This window comes from Pteropus medius, unplaced genomic scaffold (assembly GCF_902729225.1).
Source record: "Pteropus medius unplaced genomic scaffold, Ma_sr-lr_union100, whole genome shotgun sequence".
Classification (NCBI taxonomy): domain Eukaryota; kingdom Metazoa; phylum Chordata; class Mammalia; order Chiroptera; family Pteropodidae; genus Pteropus; species Pteropus medius.
Window position 1 is genome coordinate 19,276,620 of NW_024342467.1, and position 20,096 is coordinate 19,296,715.

The 20,096-nt window shown below is 45.6% G+C and overlaps 1 protein-coding gene and 1 pseudogene across 3 annotated transcripts in view; both read left to right on the top strand.

Moving 5' to 3' along the window:
• The window catches only part of NPSR1 (neuropeptide S receptor 1), a 108,201-nt gene extending 103,733 nt beyond the window's left edge, over positions 1–4,468 (top strand). Inside the window, exons 8-10 of one of the 3 annotated variants that reach the window (XM_039862730.1) lie at positions 3,314–3,503; positions 4,137–4,231; positions 4,338–4,366. In XM_039862730.1, the coding sequence (XP_039718664.1) occupies positions 3,314–3,503; positions 4,137–4,231; positions 4,338–4,366 (314 nt within the window). Of the gene's footprint in view, positions 1–3,313; positions 3,504–4,136; positions 4,232–4,337 lie in introns of all 3 variants that reach the window. The other 2 variants (XM_039862731.1, XM_039862732.1) reach the window with 2 other exon arrangements.
• Positions 4,469–11,912: 7,444 nt separating this feature from the next.
• On the top strand, positions 11,913–12,031 carry LOC120602696 (uncharacterized; annotated as a pseudogene).
• Positions 12,032–20,096: the final 8,065 nt, after the last annotated feature.

Here is a 20,096-nt window from a genome sequence, read left to right on the forward strand (position 1 = left end):
CCACTGACCCAGACGTTTTCTTTAATACATATTCTCCCTCAGCGTCGAAGTTCATGACCGAAAGGAAGACAATAGTGGCATCCCATTTCGTCTGGATATTTAACTTCAGGGTGACTATAAATTTCTCCCCAATGGATTCTGTATCTTCTCTCTCTCTCTCTCCTATCTTCTCCCCTTTTCTCTTCACTTTTCTCTTTACTTCTAAAACCCATAGTCACCTCATCTCAGAAAAAAAAGTATTTCTAGAGCACCTAATATGTACCAGATTGGTGTGTGTTCTTTGTTATTCTCAAGCCTTCAATACTTCCTCTCCCATAAGCCCTCTCAGCTAATGACCTTGATTCTTAAGTCACTGAGAAAAGACAAGTAAACAGACTAGAACTTTCTCGTCCTCCTGTTTTCACATGCACCAATGTGAAGCATCTCTACCATGTGCTCTGTCTTTTCTCCTATTTCTGTGGATAAACTGACACTGCTTCTTTCTACATCCAAAATGCTCACTTGAGCCTGAATCCCGTCCCTTCCTGCCGACTCAAGAATTTTGCCCCTCCAGTTATCTGTCTCCGTCCCAGACTTTCCCCTCGATGGGATCAGACGCACGCACATCGCAGACACCGTGGAATAGCTCCTTCATGACCTCTTCAGCAACGGGCCCACCTCGCCACGTCCTTTTCTAGCACATCCGCCACTTTCTACCTCCTATTCTCTGGACCCTGTTTCTATTAGTTTCCCGTCTTATAACTCCCGCAAAACCACCCTTATCAAAGTTGCCGCAACCTCCAAAATGCCAAATGTCAATTCTTAGTCTTCGTCTTACTTGACTGACAAGCAACGTGGGATGAGTTCCTCCTTCTCTGAACACACCCTTTGCTTAGGAATTATATCTGTGGCTTCTACCTCAGATCTCTATTTGTACATCTGATAAGCTTATCGTCCTTGACATGTCAAACCAGAAGTCTTCGTGTGCTCTCCCACCCCCTGCAAAGGAACTCTTCACCCTGTGGCTCCCAGTTCAGTAAGTGACACTGTCATTCACCCAGTGTCCACACTAAAAACCTAAGGGTCACCTGTCCATCATTATTCTGTTTCTTTCACACCCCACATAACTAGTCCACCAGCAAGGCCTGGAGGCTCCACCTACAAAACAGATCTCAAGTCCAACCATTCTCATCATCTATAAACCACTTTCACGGTCAAAACTTCCATCGACTTCTGCCTGGAACTCTGCCACTTGTCTTCTCTTATTCCTTCTCAGCAAAATAGCCAATGTGATCATTTAAAAATGTAAGTCAGACCCTATCAGGACCCTGCAAACCCATCTACGGCTTCCCGTTGCACTGGAATACAACCCCGCCTTTTTTCTGTGTCGTATAAGGCCTCTGTGATCTGTCCCCAAGCCACTTCTCCTGCCTCATTCCCACATTCTATGACAGTGGCAATGGTCTTCTCGATATTTCTTCAAAATGTCAACTTGTTCTCACCTTGGGGACCTCGAACTGTCACCCTCCCAAAAACGCTCTGCCTTCAGATGGTGGCATGGTTTACCAGCTCACCTCATCTCGTTTCCTAGCAAAGCCACTTCCTCAGAAAAGCCTCTCGACAAGTCTTAAATAGCCACCTTGTAGCCTTTACCCTGCCTTATTTTTCTTCATATTCCTACTTCTACCTGACATTATAAGATAAATATCGATCTGCTTATTGTCTGTCTCTCCTGATGGAGTAATAATTCCATGAGAGCAATGACTTTTACTTTTGTGTTCCTTACAATATTGCCACCAAAGCCTTAATAGGGCTCCCCACACACTGGGTGCTTAATTAATATTTGTCAAATGAATGAATGAATGAATGAATGAGGATATACAAGAAGGAAGGGGATTTGTGTTATTTCTTTTTTATGTAGCTCAAAGACTACCCCTCCCTACTCCTCATGTGACCCTTGGGCACTCTAAGAAAGCATAGCCCTCGTGTTAGCTGCATGTCAATTCACCAAAACAGTCGATCTCACCTTTTGAAAATACAATAGCAAAATGTCAAACAGACCACATGCGGCAGGACTCAACCAGCAGGATATAGACACAAAACAACACTGCAGGCAGACCTGGGGCTAAAGCAGATACAACCCACCAGGCCTCAAAATCCTTTCCCAGAAGATTCTAAAATAAACCAAAAACTCCTTTGCCTTCCCAATCAGAAGCATGGATGCCCACGGCCTGGCTGCTCCGTCGGGAAAACTTATACATGTGTTCCAGAGCCAGCACAGGCCTTTGTAATCAAGAACCACATGCCCAGCCTGGGGTCCTTTTAATCAGAGAGTAGGGAGGCCTGGCGAGGAGGTCCGCCAATGTCGACAGCCCAATCTGACCAAAACAGCCCTTTCTATAACAAATATTTCGCAACGCTCCATTATCAACCTGAAATGAAATGTATATGCAGTACTATTGACCTAACATGATTTTTAAACAATCACTATATGATAATATAAAGGAGGAATAAAAAAATAATTATAATGAAATAACGCAAATTTCAACATGTAAATACTTGGGCAAGGCTACACAGGAAGAAGAATGAAATAGTCAGCCAGACGTAGTAACAGCTTCAGATGAAAACCAATACAGGTGTATTTTCATGGAGACATAAAAAATAAAGCAGATTGCTGTCAGTGGGTTGAGTTTCTGAGAAGGTGAACAAACCCTGCTACAGTTCCAAATTAAACAAAATGATCTTTCCTCATTTGCGAGGAAATTGCATTTCTAAAAATTTAGTATTTATTAAAAACATTTGTGTTCCTATATAAAATAGTTAGGGGTCTAGAGTGTGGTAACTGTGAACAGGGTTTTCTGCTACATAAATGTCCGTTGGGCATTCAAAGGGTGTAGGGGGCAGGGGCGGGACTGCCCTGCATCCCAGAGAAACCACGCCCCCAACACACGCCCTCGAGTGCAGAAACCACACCTCTTCCAGATGCTCCGCAAGGCAACTTGCCCTTCCCGCCGAGAAGTTCCCACGGCAAGACGTTCCCACCGCAAGACGTTCCCAGGCTTCCGATAGAGTCTCAAGGGGGTCACATCACACCTTCCCTTGCAAATAGAGAAGCTCCAAGAAATGTGCCGTTTTGGAAATGCACCTGTGGGGTGTGTACGTGTGCGTGTCTTCAGGTGGTCACGACATAAACATTTGCACACACGACCGTTGTAAATATTTCTGCGCGGTCCCAGGTGCTCAGGGACATCCTAGCTGAAGCTCCGGCCAAGGGGACACAGAGCGCACCCGGGGCCGTGGCCCGCTGTGGCGCTCACGGCTCTCTTCTCCCCAGCCTTCATCTGCTGTTGGAGTCCATACTTCCTCTTCGACATGCTGGACAATTTCGGCCTCCTTCCAGACACCGAGGAGCGCTTCTACGCCTCCGTGATCATTCAGAACCTGCCGGCCTTGAACAGCGCCATCAACCCGCTCATCTACTGCGCCTTCAGCAGCTCTCTCTGCTTCCCCCGCAGGTACGGGACGCTCCCGCAGGTAAGGGATGCTCCCGCTGGGCCAGACACTGCCACCCACGGAGCTCGGACGCCCATGTGTATCTTCCTCATTCCAGAGCTTCCCAGCAGGTTACAGATGAGACAGTTCAGGGCCAGAAAGGTCCCACGAGTTTGACGAAGTCTAACCCCGGGCCCAGGCCACAGCCCATGATCTTTCTCCTGTACCACAGAGCCTTCCCGAGCAACCGTCTTAATCAGTTCACCTAGAGAAGACATTTCTTTAGTTCAAAGCATCTCCACGTGAATCACCTCAATACAATGCAGTGGTGATAGCGAGACACGGAGCATTATTATCACTTTACAGATACACAAATTAAGGTTCCCAAGGTGACATCGATGAGGGCATAGGAATAATTAGTAACAGAGCCGAAATGAGATCCCTGCCATGTTTGCTGTTTTTCAGCTATTTTCCTGCAAAAGCCACAGGAAGTAGGTGGAGAAAGCTATAGGAGAAAGAATCATAGGACGGTTTAAGACTTGGATTTGATGCCAGTGGCTGAGGTTCAAATCCTGCCATTGATGATTCATAGCTACCTATGACCTTGGGCGAGTTATTCAACTTCGTAAACTTCAGTTTGCTCACCTGTGAAATGGGGTTAATAGTAGTGCCTACCTCTTGGCCAGTGCTGTGTATTCACTGGGCTCTGGTGCTGACCAGTGGGAAGGTCAACAGAATTACATGGACAGTGCTAGGCACAGTGTCTGCTCCTTAATGCATTCTTCATAACTCTTATCTCTTAATGTTCCTACTTTCTTTTGCACTAAACCAAATTATTTTCCATCCCTGTTTTATTCTTTCTCTAGTGAGCAAAGATCACGGGATTCCAGGATGACGTGCCGAGAGAGAACCGAGAGGCATGAGATGCAGGTTCTGTCCAAGCCCGAATTCATCTAGACCCTGGGGCAGTGGTGGTGCTATGCCGAGCCCCATCAGCTCTCCTGGGTCCCCATCACCACCTTGGGCATGTGCATGGAGCCTGAGCCAACTTTGTCACCCCGTTCCTTTCATCACTTGGGGGATGCACAAAGCAAACTTCCCAATGAGTGTGTGTCACCTGCATCAGCAAATATAATCAGCCAATTAGAACTCTCCAACCATTCATGCCAGCCAAGAAAGGTGCCCCCTGCTTCCCACTGGTCAGCCCCAGAACTTGCTGGACAGAGACACTGCTGGCCTGGCATCCAGATTTGGGCAAAGCAGAGTTGTACACAAATGTCCTAATTCCAATTTAAGAAGCAAATAAAAGACTTGCTGAGGCCTAGATCCTCCCGCTCTCCAGTTTTGGATTGGAGGTTCGGTAGTTGTAGCCAAGAAGATGTTTGTCCTTAAAATGCCAGTGAATTCATTTCCAGGCATTGGCACCTAGTGCCTCTTCTGCAGATGGCCTTGGTTTGCAGATGGGTGTGTTGGCAGCAGCCAACCTCACAGTCCCGTTGTATCCACAAACCCATTGTGCAAAGAGCACAACTGCTGGCCCTTTGGGGCAAGGTCGGAATTGAGGGGACACTTTCTCTGATACGGAAAGAAATAGCGTGAAAACGTGATGGGCCACAGACCTGCTGTCTCGGCCAGTGCTGCGACCTGGGTCTTGCATGTCTTTGAGGGTCTCCAAAGGCTCTTTGCCTTGCATCTAACATTTAGGCCACTCTGGGCTCATCACACTTCAGGGACACTCTCCCCTTTGGTGTCCCTGAACCCTCTCTTTAGTGGGGAGCTGAATTCCTGTGGCTTTTCCAAGCACGACATGTCCATAAGCTCCTTAATGTTTTTGCATATTGCTGGCTGCCATTGTCTCCTCAGCCAGGAAGCGCTGGTGAGGTTTATTTTGACAAGTCTGGAGTTTGGTATTTATAAGCGTAATCCGAGTGAAATATGACTAAATGTTTTCTAGTCAATTTTTACCAACAGATTTTTCCATAAGTGGAAATGGAAAAATTTAATTTGATTATATATACATCCTCACACGTAGCTCTGGGATGCGCGTGAGCTGCTTATTTTTAGCTTCACATACATTCTTGACATTAAAATCTCCTTGGCAAAATCCTCCTTCCAGAATTATTCTGAGCTCAACGTGTTTTTTTTTTGTTGGCCTACCGCTAACGGAATCACTAAAATATGCAGCATAATTTAATAGTACTCCATTCCTCATTATGGTGTGAACCTCGAGATTGCACCTCTAAGGTCACGGTGGCATTTTCCCCATAAACCTCCCTTGCAATTCCATGTGGCCTTAGGGAAAGTATCTCTTCAGAAAGAAATCAAACTCCTCAGTCACTATCTTTCTGAGAATTATTTTCTGAATCTGAGGAGCTTGAATAAATCTAGTTTTATGTCTACACAACGGTTTTGGAGGCTGGCTGCCTCCCTCTCTGTCCAGTCACCTAAACACGAGCTCCCCTAGAAGCTTGGAGTGGCTGAGAAGGACTTTTTGACATTTCACTTTAAATCAAGATGCGCCACAGAAGACTCACAGAATCGCTGCTAAAAGAGCTGGCTGCACAGGAGCCAATTAACAGAGCAAAATCTGTCGGGTGTCAGGATGGCAAGTCAGGAGGCCTGGGTTCTCCTGACAGAAGCTTTCAATTTCTGTCAAGTTCTGCTCTGCAAAAGACATTGCACGCCTACCTCATCCATCCACAGATTCTGAAAGGTAAGAAGAGAGTCGAGCGAGGGGCTTTGTGCTCTTTAAAAACTGCGAAGGCGCTTTTGTAGTTGTAACGCTGTGAGTAAGATCTCCAGATTGCTTCAGGATAAGCTGCCATTGAAATGAAACTTGCTGTGCATTGGTGTGGATTCTGAAACCCTCATGTCTGTGTATTTGCTGAGCTTGGGAAAACATAATTTAAACATTAGGAAAGAACATTGGTAATTACTAGTCATATGACTTTGAACAAATCATTTAACGTTTCTGGGCATCAGTTGTCTCATCTGTAAGATGGAAACAGAATAAGGCTGGAGCAGAGGGTCATGTGGTTTCTTTACATACATAGGTCTTGAGATTGAAATGGCTTATGTTATATTCAAAGAGTCTGAGCTTCTGGAATTCTTTCCCCAGGGGACCAATGACTCAGTGACTCGACACTGAGTCATTCGCTCTTTAGAAGTCCACTATGAAGTCAGAGAAATATCATTTTCCAATCGAGAAATACAGCTTGAGCTCATGAAGAAAACGAGAAGCTTAGTACTGTGATGTCACTATTTGTAGCCTTGGATGCTGAGTGGGTTCAGAGAGTCAACAGGATGCCACGTAAAATAAAGATGCTCACTTCCCACACCAAGATGTCAAAGATGCCTCTGGTTACATTATCACATAGCTTCAGGCACAGGTGGAAATTTAGGATAACAAAAGTAGGTGTGTTTAGTATATTTAGCTACGCTACAGAAAATAAGTGTTTCCACTTTACTGAACTAAATCAAATAAGAATGGTAAAAACGTCTCTGCTTTCCAGGCTTGTGTGAAACATAATTTAATTGAAGTTTAATTTCACTAACCAACATATCCCACCTTCCCCCCCTCCACAGAAAGTGGGAACACCTTTTTAATGGTTTTGATTTGTGATTAATCATGAGAAAAATAGTCCCCCTTTTAAACCAAACAAACGTGCAGTTTAAATTTTCTTTCCCACTTCATTTGGACGACTCTGTCTACACATACACAGAAATGACGTTGCCTCTTCCTTCCACACCCACGGCGAAAGGGGGCCACAAGCTTGGGTCTGCTGAGGAGACAGGAAAACAAAAAAGATTTTTAGCAGCAAGTAAAGCGATTCTGCTCCTGTAGAATCATCTTAGGTGAGCCTCAGGCCTGCTGGCAACTACAGTTCCTTTATGGTCTTCTGAATGTACCTCATTTTATATGCGGATCTATTAGCCTTCCCTGAAGCTTTCAATTGCATTTGGCTGAAAGGAGATAGTCCTGACCACAAGGATGTCAACCTCCTTGCTTTCGGAAACACGAAAAACCCGTGCATCACTTCTCTGCGGTACACATCATCCATAAGGAGTCTGGTCCGGTGAATGTTTTTAAGTTGCAGTTCCATGCTTATAGAATGTTAACGTGAAGGAAGGCTTGGGTCGCCCAGTCTCACGGCCTCTAGACTGCTCCGGGACTCCCTAAGAGGTTCCAAGGTGACTCAGTGTGAATATTCACTCATACAACAACAGCATACGAGTCTAGAGTAAACCAAATGTTAATCGTTTAAAGGTCCTTGAATTACCTGGAATGAGGATAGAATATAAATTACCATTAAACGTTGATACGCCAAGAATGCATTGTTAAAATGACTAAAGTAATAGAAATAAAGAAGTCTATAACCTCCAAAATAAAAGAAGAGGAACACTGAATGATAAAACCACTCAAGCAGGCCAACAGGAACATGGAACCTGAGGAGCTGGGACAATGTAGAATGCATATAGGAAGATGGTGCGTTTTTTTATACAAGTATATCAGTAACCATAATAAATGTAAGCAGATTAAATCCTCCAGTTAATAATGAAAAATTGCCAGTCTATGGCCACGCCACCCAGAACAAGCCCGATCCCGTCTGATCTCAGAAGCTAAGCAGGGTCGGGCCTAGTTAGTACTCGGATGGGAGACCACCACCTAGGAAGACGAGCGGCTATAGGCGTAAAAAATTTTAAAAATAAGGGATTATAAACTGACAAGGTCCACGCAATCTGTGAGGTCAACCAAGGGTTGCCTTGCCTAAAAAAATGAAAAAAAGAAAGAAGGAAAGAAAGAAAGAAAAGAAGGAAGGAAGGAAGGAAGGAAGGAAGAAGGAAAAAGGAAGGAAGGAAGGAAGGAAGGAAGGAAGGAAGGAAGGAAGGAAGGAAGGAAGGAAGGAAGGAAGGAAGGAAGGAAGGAAGGAAGGAAGGAAGGAAGGAAGGAAGGAAGAAAGAAAGAAAAGAAAAGAAAGAAAAGAAAAAGAAAGAAAGAAAGAAAGAAAGAAAGAAAGAAAGAAAGAAAGAAAGAAAAATTGTCAGACTAGATTTTTAAAAAAATACCTATCTATCTGTTGTTTATAAAAACCACACCCAAAACACAAGGATACAGAAAGTTTGAAAATAAAAGAACGAACCAAGGCCTTCGATGGAAACAGCACCGACAGAAAGCTGATGAGACAAGGGTAACAACAACTACACAAACTTTAAGGCAAAGAGCACGAGCAGCGTTAAACAGGGTCACTTCCAACGATAAATGTTTCAGTTCAATATGATGACATAATAATTCTCAATTTCTATGCATTTAATAACGTGGCCTCAAAATATATACTTTAAAAAGTCAAAACTATAAAACAAGTAGACAAATCCACAGACATAGGAGGAAATTTCATCACACTTAATTCCAGTAATTGAAGCAGATAAAAATTAGGAATGATCTGGATACTTTAAACAAAATGAAAACCTTAGGTAAAGCACTTTATCCTATTACCTCAGATTAAAAAGTATTTTCAGGCACACATGAAGCAGTTAGAAAAGTTGACCATATGCCAGGCCATAAAATCAGCTTCAAAACTTGAGTGGATAGTTAATACAAACATTCTGGAAAATTATGTTCCTTTAACTAGTAAAATTAAGGATGTATATACCCTGTCACCTTGAAATTCCATTCCTGAGTACACATACTACAGAAAATAATTATATACACCATGATAATATATAAAGGATATTCATCATAGCATTGATTATAAGAATCCCAACTAGAAGCAAAACAAACACCCACCAACAATAGAATAGATAGATTGTGGTACATTTCAAACAATGGAATACTTCACAACCACAAAACTGAAAAAAAAAAACCACAGCTGCTTGTCACAACATGAAAACTATCTTTTAAAAATTACATAAAAGTAAAAAAGATAGATATCAAGAAATACTACATGATTTCATTTATGTAAAATTTAAAACCAGCCAAAATTAAACTACTGTGTTTGGGGATGCACAGATAGGTGACAAAACTCGAAAGCAAAGCAAAAAAATTATTTTTTATAAAATCCAAGATTGGGACACTTTTGTGGGGAAGGAGAGGGCTGCGTTTGGAAGGAGGCATGCAGAAGAGGGACTGGCAGGATTCTGTCTCTTGCTCTAGGTGACAGTTGCAAGAGTCACCTTCTAATTACTCGTTAAGCTATACGTACTTATGTTTTATGCATTTTATGAATGTTCTATTTCACAATAAAAGTTTCTAAACGTTTTTAATAAGCCTTTTAGACGATTATTCTGGAGGCAGTGCGGAGGAGGGGACCGGACTGGCAACGAGAAGGTCATTAGCTGGATCTCGTTTTCATACCTGAAACAGCAGAGATGGCTGAAGGATCGTCTGGGTTCCTTCTCTGCATTCAGAGCCAGCACGTATCATTAGCATCCAGTAACAGGGATACCGATGCCAACATTTTTCAAAATCTGCAGAAACATCTTGGCTCCTCCACGGAGCCTCGGGAGTCGGTTCAGCAGAAATCAGTGTCTGTCTTCTGTTCTCTTCTTGCCTAAGGGGCCTGGAATCCTCAAGCTTTTGCTACTGGCCTCCCACTTCCATATCCTTCCAGAAAGTTTCCTCCTCCTTGTTCCCATCCTTTCTGCCCTTTCTCATCCCTCACGGTAGAGCGAGTTTATAAGCCACTTGCTAAAATGTCACTCCCAGAGGTAGCTGAGTGTAGTATTCAAATAGATATCACTAGAGATGGTGTCACCTTAATCCCAAAAAGCTAATTACCAAAGGTAGGTACTTTGGACCTGTGGTAGGTGGTTGGGAGAAATATTTGGGATCAAAAGCATGTAACTCACATGTCTCCATTACTAACTCACAGATTTTTAAGGAGGCCAATCAACAGTCCCAGACTAGGCTGAACTGCAGAATCAACCAAGAAGTTAAAAAAATATATATACAGATTTCTAGATCCCTAGCCCAAGAGACTGACTTGTTGGGTTCTGGATAAAGCCTGGAAACCTTTATGAATATAAGTAATGCAGGTCACTCTGGTGCAGGGCGTCTCACGCAGCTCTTCAAAGGGCCAGTATCAGGAGCCGGCTACCCAAAGCATGCTGGGTAGTTAGCGGCCAATTTCCACATGGCCAGGAAGTGTGCAGGCTCCCTTTGCTTCTCTTTAAGCAGCCATCCAGTTGCCCTGGGTCCAACCTGAGGACACGTGTGGTCACCTAAGAGATCAACTTGATTACCTTGCCACTCTCCAGATACCTGTTGTACAAACCCAGGACATCTCTAATTTCATTTTCTTTCCACTCTGGATTAAATGCATTTTTTCCCTCCATTAAGATAGACCTTAATCTAAAGTAGTTCTGCATGCCTATAGATATATCCGAGCGTCAAGTCGGGAAGCACAGCCAAGCGTTCAAGTGATGTCTGGGGACAAGAAAGGACGACTCTGAAGAGGTGATTGGGGCTGTAACAGCACGTGAACGTGACAGCATATCGGAGCCTCTGGAGCCGCCTTCTTAAACGTTTTGGTCTCAGGAACCCTTTACGTTTGTTTATGTGGATTATACCCACTGATAATCACTAAATTAAAACTAAAACTGAAAAAAATGTTTAATGTTTATTCATGAATTTATTTATAAATAAAAAAAGCTTACTATGTATATTAATATAAATGTCATTTATATGGAAAGTAACTGTATTTTCCCCAAAAAACAATCTTAGCAAGGACAAAGACTGTTTTAACTTCTTTAGAAATCTCTTTTAAGTTTGGCTTAACGGACAGCTGGATTTTTCATATCTTCTGCATTCAGTGTATTGCAATATGTTGTTTTGATGGAAATATATAAAGAAAATCAGGCTTCACACAAATATATAGTTAGAAAAAAAGGAGTATTTTAATCTGCTTCTTCAGTCATTCTGTTGTGCTATTATATGCCATGTAACCTCTGGAAAATTCCACCGTACACAGGAGAGAATGTAAAGGAAAGAGGCAAATAACATCCTAGTGCTGCTATGAAAGTAATTTTGACCTCACAGACACCCCCCTGGAAGGTTCCAGAAATCATGGCCCTCCACTCACCTGGTGGGGGACCACACTGAGGACCGCTGCCTTGAAAGAAAAACAGCGCTCATTTGTTTGCCAACCGCATTAGCCACTGCCGTCATACTGCCCCCTTGGATGCAAAGCCGAGGCAGGGTGAGGTGGGCAGACTATCTACCTGTATCTATTTGCAAAGCTGGTTAAAGCACTAATTACAGGCAATTCTGACTGAGGCATTGCTCCAAGACACCTCAGGAGGATGAACTGCCTCTGCTGAGAGCCAGAGCCCAAAGTTCTACTCATGCAAGCCACTTAGGGCATGTTCAGGCACTGAGGACAAGTGCCTACTTGGACCGAGGAACGGAATGGTCAATATTCGCCTCAAAAGCTATGGTGTTTGTTGTCTACGGCCATGCCACCCTGAACAAGCCCGATCCCGTCTGAGCTCAGAAGCTAAACGGGATCGGGCCTGATTAGTACTTGGATGGGAGACCACCTAGGAAGACCAGGTGCTGTAGGCGTAAAAAATAAAAAATAAGGGATGGTAAGCTGACAAGTTCTTTGCAATCCGTGAGGTCAACCAAGGGTTGCCTCGCAAAAAACAAACAAACAAACAAACAAACAAAAAAACGCTATCGCGTTTGTTAACGTTCTAAGTGTGAGTGACAGATGACACTCCTCATTGGCTCAAATGCACTTGCTAAGTGAGGCTTCCAGATCACAGTGTTTAGCCCTTCAACTGCCAATCAAGTACTCCTGATCTCCTCACCATTCTCTTTTCTGTGCACCAGCATTTATCCCCTTTCGATACATTATATAATATACTTATTGGTTGTTTATTGTTTAAAGCCTATATATCTCCTGAGACAGGGACCTTTGTCTATTTTGTTCACCATGATATCCCCAGAAGCAGAACAGTGCCTGGAATCGACCAGGCACCAGTAAATAAATGTTAGTCTTATGAATGAACTGGTAAGATTGACACATGGAGGGGCAGAGGAGAATATCAGCTTCCTGCAAATGGCCTGCACCCCAGGGGAGCTGAAGGCTGAGCTGAGCATGCCCAGTTCATGCTCCCCAAATTCATGACACAGATGAGGCCATTCTCCCTCATGGGTGGTTGAAGGACTCATAGGAGTTGCGAATATGACCTCTTCAGATGAAAGGAAACCGGAGGGATGGAGAATTATCCACTATGACTTCCCCCAGCTGTTCGTTCGCAGCCACCAGTGCTTAACTGTTAAACTGGTGGTCAGCTGCCATGGCAACACTCCGAGGCGAGCAGAAGTTCTATCGAGACCTGTATCAGTGAGTGCAGCCGCTACAGGAAGCAGTTTGGAGGTCCCTCAAAAAATTAAAAATAGAACTACCTCATGACCCAGCAATTGCTCTTCTGGGTATTTATCCAAAGAAAATAAAAATATTAGTTTGAAAAGACTCATGCACCCCTATGTTCACTGCAGCGCTCTTCACAGTAGCCAAGATATGGAAGCAACCTAAGTGGCCACCAACAGATGATTGGATAAAGAAATTATGGTACATATATACGATAGAATATTACTCTGCCATCAAAAAAAATTATAAAAAAAAATGAAATCTCACCATTTGCAATGACATGGATGGACCTAGATGATATTATGAAGTGAAATAAGTCAGACAGAGAAAGATAAATACGATATGATTTGACTGATATGTAAAATCTAAGGAAAAAAATAAATGAACAAACAAAACAAAAACAGACTCATAGGTACAGAGAACAAACTGGTGATCGCCAGATGGGAGAGGGGTTAAGGGGCTGGGTGAAAAGGTGAAGGGATGAAGACGTACAAATTAGTAGTCACGAAGGAGTCATGGGGATGCGGCGTACAGCACAGGCAATACAGTCAATAGTATCGTGATGGCTGTGCGTAGTGCCAGGTGGGGACTGGACTAAGCGGAGAGATCACTTCTTAAATTATATAAATGTCTAGCCATTGTGCTGTACACTTGAAAGCTAATATAAAATTTTTTTTAAAAAGACCTCTCTGCTTCCCCTCCACCAGGCCAGCCACTGCGTCTTGGCCCCTTTATGTCCCTACTGTCTCTCTGCTTCGAGCCCACTCTCGACACTGGGGCTGGGACTCTGCAAACCATACTTCGCAGACTCCCCCTGACAGTTAGCTCCTGTTGGGTAGGTTCTGCCGAAAGGAACCGGGCGAGATGGAAAGGAGAAACAATTGGAGGAGTCGGGGGTGGCGGGGAGGGAGGTTCCTTCCTCTCCTCCAGGCACAAGCTTTACCATCTCCTCAGAGTTATTAGCAATGTCCGGGCCCCATCGTTCTTCAGTTGCGTGAAGCTTGCTTGCCCCAGGGGTACCAGCATCCGCCCTGCGGCCTCTCCTCTGAATTCCTAGGATAACTCTACCTGTTTCCTTTTGTTCTCTGAGTCTTAGCAATGGCGGCAGCTTTCTGGAATTATTCATCTGTATGTTACTCTTCCTTTTTGCTCTGTTAGCTCTCCGACACCTGTGTACCTAGTTACCTGCATCGAGTCCCCTGTGTCTGTCTTACTTACTGTGGTTCTTCTTTCCCTGACTGGACGTCCCCTGACTGGTACAGCTCCTTTATGGATCCTCCTGGGACCACTTGTGGACAAGCTAGAATTGATCACCAGAGGGCTCTTATGTGTGTAAGCAAAGCCTCATTAATTAAATCTACTACATTCATTGCTGGAAATTCATTCCCTATTCCATTTCTCTTTCTTAATTCTGTCCTTCCACATTTTCCAATATAGCTAGAGTGACTAGACATCCCAATGCATCTGAAGCAGTCGAGGTTTATGCCTGTTCCGGCATAATTATTAATAGAGCCTCCTTTTTCTCTCAATTATCTTAGTTTGGGTGATAAATTATATGGTTACTCTAAATATAGACCATTATATGTTCTACAATGAAATTAAATGATGTTAAGATACTCCAGCAATAAAATACCAATTACGGAATGTTACAAATTTGAATATCAACCTCTTCTCATCAAGAATTTTCTGGGAAGAAATTAAAGTTCGATGATTAAAGGCAATGATTAAGTTAAAGTCCAACGATATTAAAGTCCAAAGGATTTAAAGTCCAAAATCATATTCTCTTCCCCTGGTGATTTAAGGTTCAAAGAAAATTAGAGTCCAAGTCTCCTCCTATTGTTTTATTCCACTTCCGTGTTTTTTTCTCAGTGTTCCAAGGCCATGCACCAATGGAAGGGGCCAAAAATAGCCTGTCTCTTCCCCATGAAAACCTCGAACAGATTATAAAATAAAACAAAGGATGACAGAGGGAGATTGAAACAACACCCTTATTACTAATGCATGTGGTTCGTACCTACGGGTAAGGGGCACTACTCACCAACGACAAACACTAGTATTAGGCTCCCGCTGTGGCATATACAGCCACTGCTCAGCGCTGTTCACCCCTCCCCCTGGACACCACTGCATTATGAAGTTGTCAGCTTCCCTTATAGCTAACTCTGGTCCCATGAGTTTTGGTCAATGAATTGTGAGAAAGGTTCTGCACACTGTCCACGCTTGATCCACTAAACTCCCCACAAGTGTTCTCATACTTCCCATGCCCACAGCCCATCTGCAAGCTGCATGGAGAGGACGCTGAGGGCATAGAAAAGGGTAAAGCCACTAAACTTCTGGAAATTGCTTCTGGAAGCATGTAGCCTGCCTACCTTGCCCGATATTCCCACCAAGTTCTCGGAAGCACTGGACCGGGACAGGTCTTCCTGCTGCAGGGAGTTCGCTGCTTCGGTGGGACAGTGAAAAGCAGAAGAAAACTTCTGCTCCCTGTGTGGACAGCCCGAGCTCGAGAGGAGGAGGATGGGCTGGGTTGAGTGAGCTCCAAACAGTCTTCCCACCCACAATCCAGTCGGGTGAAGCCCCACCTGGTAGGAGGGAGGGTGCCCGTTTCCAGAGGCCAAGGTAACAACACCTCCGCGTGGAAGGAAATGTCTCCACTAAATGAGTTTGCTTCCTGTGCTCCTCTTGCTTTGATCTCTAACAGTCTTTCCTTTGCTCCCCATCCAGATCCTATCAGCTCTTTCCCAACACACATCCCCCTCCTAGCCTCTTTGAGCGATGTCAGAGAGGGAGGGACGGCCTTCGCTTCTCCCTGTGACTAGTCCAATAGTCCCCTTTGAGCAAAGGTAGATAGAAGTTAAAGGAGAAACAACTCTCCTTGACCATCTTTCCTACCCTCTCGGCCCCCAAAGTCCACAAAGGGTCATTCTCAGCAGATATAACAGGAGATTCTTGGCATGGTGTTGCTTTTTAAGGAAGGGTGGCCTTTCTTTACTAATCACCAGGCTGTTTCTGGGGGATATTTGTGCCCTCAGCAAATCTCAGCATCTGCCCACCCTGCGAACCACCTTCTTTCCCCTGCCCCTGCCTAAAGAGGAGAGAGAAAAGCTCAGACCCACAACAGAACAAGAATAATGCTGGGGTGAGCCTGCCTTAGTGTGCTTGCCATGACCACGATCTCTTCTGAGTGACACTGTCCTGCACGGTCCTTAATCCTTTGGCCAAGGTTGGGTCCCACAGACCCTAGCACCTCCTGGCCAATGCAGATGGAACCAAAGTGGACCCCTAATCCATGGGGGTTCACTGTACACTGGTCCTCAAAGCACAAGGATACTACAGTGGGAATTGAAACCCAAAGTTCATAATCCTCGATGTAACCAGGAGAGGTCGCGATGAACCATTTTAAGCCCAGGAGATGGAAGGACCCATGAACAAGCAGAGGAAGTTGACAAAGGACAATGGTGCAATTCTACAGAGAAATGCAAATGGATAGAGGAGGGGGCAGGGAGAGAGAGGAAACACAGTTTGGAGCGACCCGTCCATAGAGGTACCATGGATCCTGACAGTTGTTCAGTTTTTCCTTGTCTATCCTTATGATAACTTCTTTTTCCCTTGACCCGATGTGAATGCGTCACTGCGCCTCGTTTGACGAGAATAATCCATCTCCATACTTGTGTCATTAGACCACGATGAGCGATCCTACAAAACCATGATCATCTGAGCTTCTTCCTCTTCATACCTACCCGTCAGATGTCTTGAGTTACTAACTTTGGGAAGAAGCTATAAAGTAAGAATAGAGAGTTTGGTAAGATTGGCTCTTTGGGAAGAAAGGAGAATAAGACAGGTGAATCTTTGTGGTATTTCTTAGGTTTCTATGAGGTTCGGGGGTTACGGTAAAAGATGTCAGCCACAGCAAAACCCACATCCCATTGAAGCATTTTCCGGGCCACATGAGGAAACGAGGGGAGGTTCTTCGAGGACATCGTGGTGCTGGGGAAGTAATGAATTGGTGTCCCCTTCTGCTGAGAAGGGGAGAATGACATCATGTCCTCAGTGTCACCTTCCCACGCAGGAAGAAGACTGATCCCCTCACACTGTGGGATGTTGAGACCTGGACGGGACCCTCCCAAGCAAACACAAATAGGCTCCAAGGACAAGAGCCAGAACAACATGGGCTGCACGAACATGGGAACCCGGGGCCCTGGTCCGGCATCGGGACCAACAAGTGTCCCCAAGAAAGGGGGCAGTTGTCCTGACAGTTGCAAGAACCAAGAGACTGAGTGGCTCCAACCCCCAGAGCAGAGCAAACGAGAGGTAGGAGTGTGAGAGAACCGAGCCCCGCGCCGCACCACGGGGGGGATGGCGAGGGGCAGGAGAGAAGACGGGGAGACGCGGACCCCCACGTTAGACAGCTAACCCGGTACTCGATGACTCGCAGCGCCCCTCCCATCCTCCCTTTCCGGAAGGACCTGAGGCTCTTTGGGGCCAGAAGGCAGAAGATGGAGGGGGCGGGCAGTAGACCAGACCAGCTAGCTCATCAGCCTACAGAATGCAGGCCTGGGGGCAACATCTGCTTGCTGGGAATGTCTTGGGTCCTATGGGAAAAACACATCCAAGTCCCTGTAACTCATACCTGTCATGGGAGCATTACTTTTCTTCCTGAAGTTTCCCTGTATCACTCAAGGAGCGACAGCGATGATCGATTTGGATCTGGAAATAAGAAAAGGGTCCCTGGGGACATTAACGGAACTTCTTCGAGAAGCAGTATCTCTTAAGAAATAATAAAGCAAGTGGGTCCCCCTGCTTGATGACCTCCTTGTGGCATAGCGTCTCCAGCCTGCGTTCCAGGATAAGTCCAAAAGAATCTCACATTCGATGAGGGAGTTCACTGATGAAAAGAAGCACTCTGAAATCTGTGGGATGAAGAAAATGGTGAGGCACATCTACCTCAGGTGGAGAAAGCCCAGTCAGTTTTATTAAAACCTTCCCATCTCTGAACTTCACCCTCTGGAAGTTTCAATATATTGAATTATCTCAATCTCCCCCCCCAAAGCAAAGAAGTTAGTGAGGAAATCAAAGGAGATGAAGCTAAGACTGACAGTTTAACTAGCCAAATAGCCAAATAATCTGGTGCACAGAGTAGATCGTTATTAAATAAACCCCTGGTGAATTTCCTTCATTAAAGAGCAAGGAGTCAGCAGGAGAAAGGCAGGTTTCAGAAGCGAGGGGGTATGCCGGAACAGAAAGACTCTGGACACCTTAGCACCCTCCACTAGAAAGCTGTGGGGGGGACCAGGCAACTGCACCCCTTAGCACCCCACAGTGCTTCCTGTGCCAGTCTGGTTGTCAATCCCTGTCTCTCCCTCAGCCTAACCTAAGTGACTCTGACCCGCATGGGGAGAAAATCGAGACTGGGATTGTGAGCATCCTGGTCAGTGAGACCTGAGGGTCCCTCGGCAGAGAGTCATCTCCAAAGTCAAGGGAAAGGAATGAGATCCGAACACACAGCTCACTCGACACCCGGCAGAAACAACAGCAGAGCCCACCCCTCGGACACAGCGGTACCCACACTTGTCCACAGATGGGTGGGCGTGAGCCTGCTCTTGGCGAGAGAGAGAGAATTTGCACTAATGGAAAGATCTAGGTACATGAATGAGGCCCAGTAAGGCGAGCCTTGTTCCTCAGAGGAGAGAGACAACTTCCTGTGGTATCGGTCACTGGTGTTGGACCCCTGAGCTGTCTCCATGGACTCCGGTTAGACCCATCAGGGCTGCTTTGTCCCTCTCTGTAGAAATATAATACTAATGGAAAAAGAGGTGCTGCTGGTTCTCAAATCACCACAGGCCTGAATGGGGGTGGCCAGGAAAAGGAGGGGTCCCACCTCCTGCCAGCCCTGAATGGAGGACGCAGAGGCTCCAGGTAGGGTTGAGACCAGCCTCTTCCGAGGAAGTAGAACGAGGTGACGGGAACAGCTCGCTCTGTTTAGCGTTTAGGGGCAGGGTTCTGAGGAAGTGAGCCCATTACAACCACAGGAGGAAGACGGCCCGGCCCGCCACCCTGCAACACAGAGCTGGCACAGCAGGGTGGTAGGTGGTCCTGCTCCTGAGCGATACTCTCCGGAAACTTCTGGGAGACAAAGTGTCCTTCATGATCAGGTGAAGTCACAAGTCAGTGAAACAGGGACCGGACAAGGAAACGATTCAAGCGCAACAATGACGTAACTCAAGGGGAGGGAACACAGGCCCCGTCATTCACAGTGCTTGACAGTGATTATTCTAACATGAGGATTTGGCGACATCAGATCCTGTGTAAAATCTCCGCCATTTCTCCATGCCCACACACCCTGCCTTAGCTCAGGCTGCAGTTGACCCCCGCGGGGGGTAACCACAGTGGTCTTCTGCCTGCCACCAGTCTAACCTCACCCGTCCCCCTGACTGCATTTGGGAAGCATGCCCTGAACCCTTCTTAGGGGTGGAACCGGCAGGGCCGGGGTGCAGGTGTACGAGTTGACAGGTAACAGAAATGAACTAGAATTCATAATTTGCCAAATCCTCTGCTAGGTACTTTCTTATGCTTCAGTCCATTTAATTTCATTGCCACATCCCCTTATGTCAGTATCTGCATCTTGCAGATGAGGAAGATGAGGCTCGGAAAAAGTATACAAAATGCCTACGTCTCCCAGGTGTAAGTGGGGTGTGCGTTCTGAATTCGGCCTTTCTGACATCCTGTCTCACTGCGGGGACCACTGGTGGCCAGTGGTGGCATTTCCCTGCCCTGCTCCCTCTCCTCCCCTCAAAGCCTCAGCACTACGCTTCTTGATCCCATCACCAACGTCTCTTACCTGATCCGCCGTGGGCTCTGACCCAAATAACTCTCACTGTCACCTTCCATCCTATCTGTTCTTTGGCAATTCATCTCCCTGTCCCCACCAGTCCTCCCAGAGTCTGGCATAGCCTCACCCCCTTTGCTTGGGAAGAGACAAATAGACCTGGGCACGTCCGACGCCCACGGTTTCTCTGAAAAAGGTGGCCGGGCCCAGGCAGGGGCTGTGTGAACCGTGGCTGTTACAATAGGGCTGTCGGGGCTGGACTAAGTGTGGCACACACAGAGCCCTGCATTTTGTCTCTTAATCGGCCCCTGGCTGCTTCCTGCCATTGAAATCCTGTAACATCCGCTGAACAAAGGGCCATTGTGCTTCCTTCCCAAACAGAACTGACCTTGTCATTGCAAACACAGACAGAGGCCTCATCCTTTTAG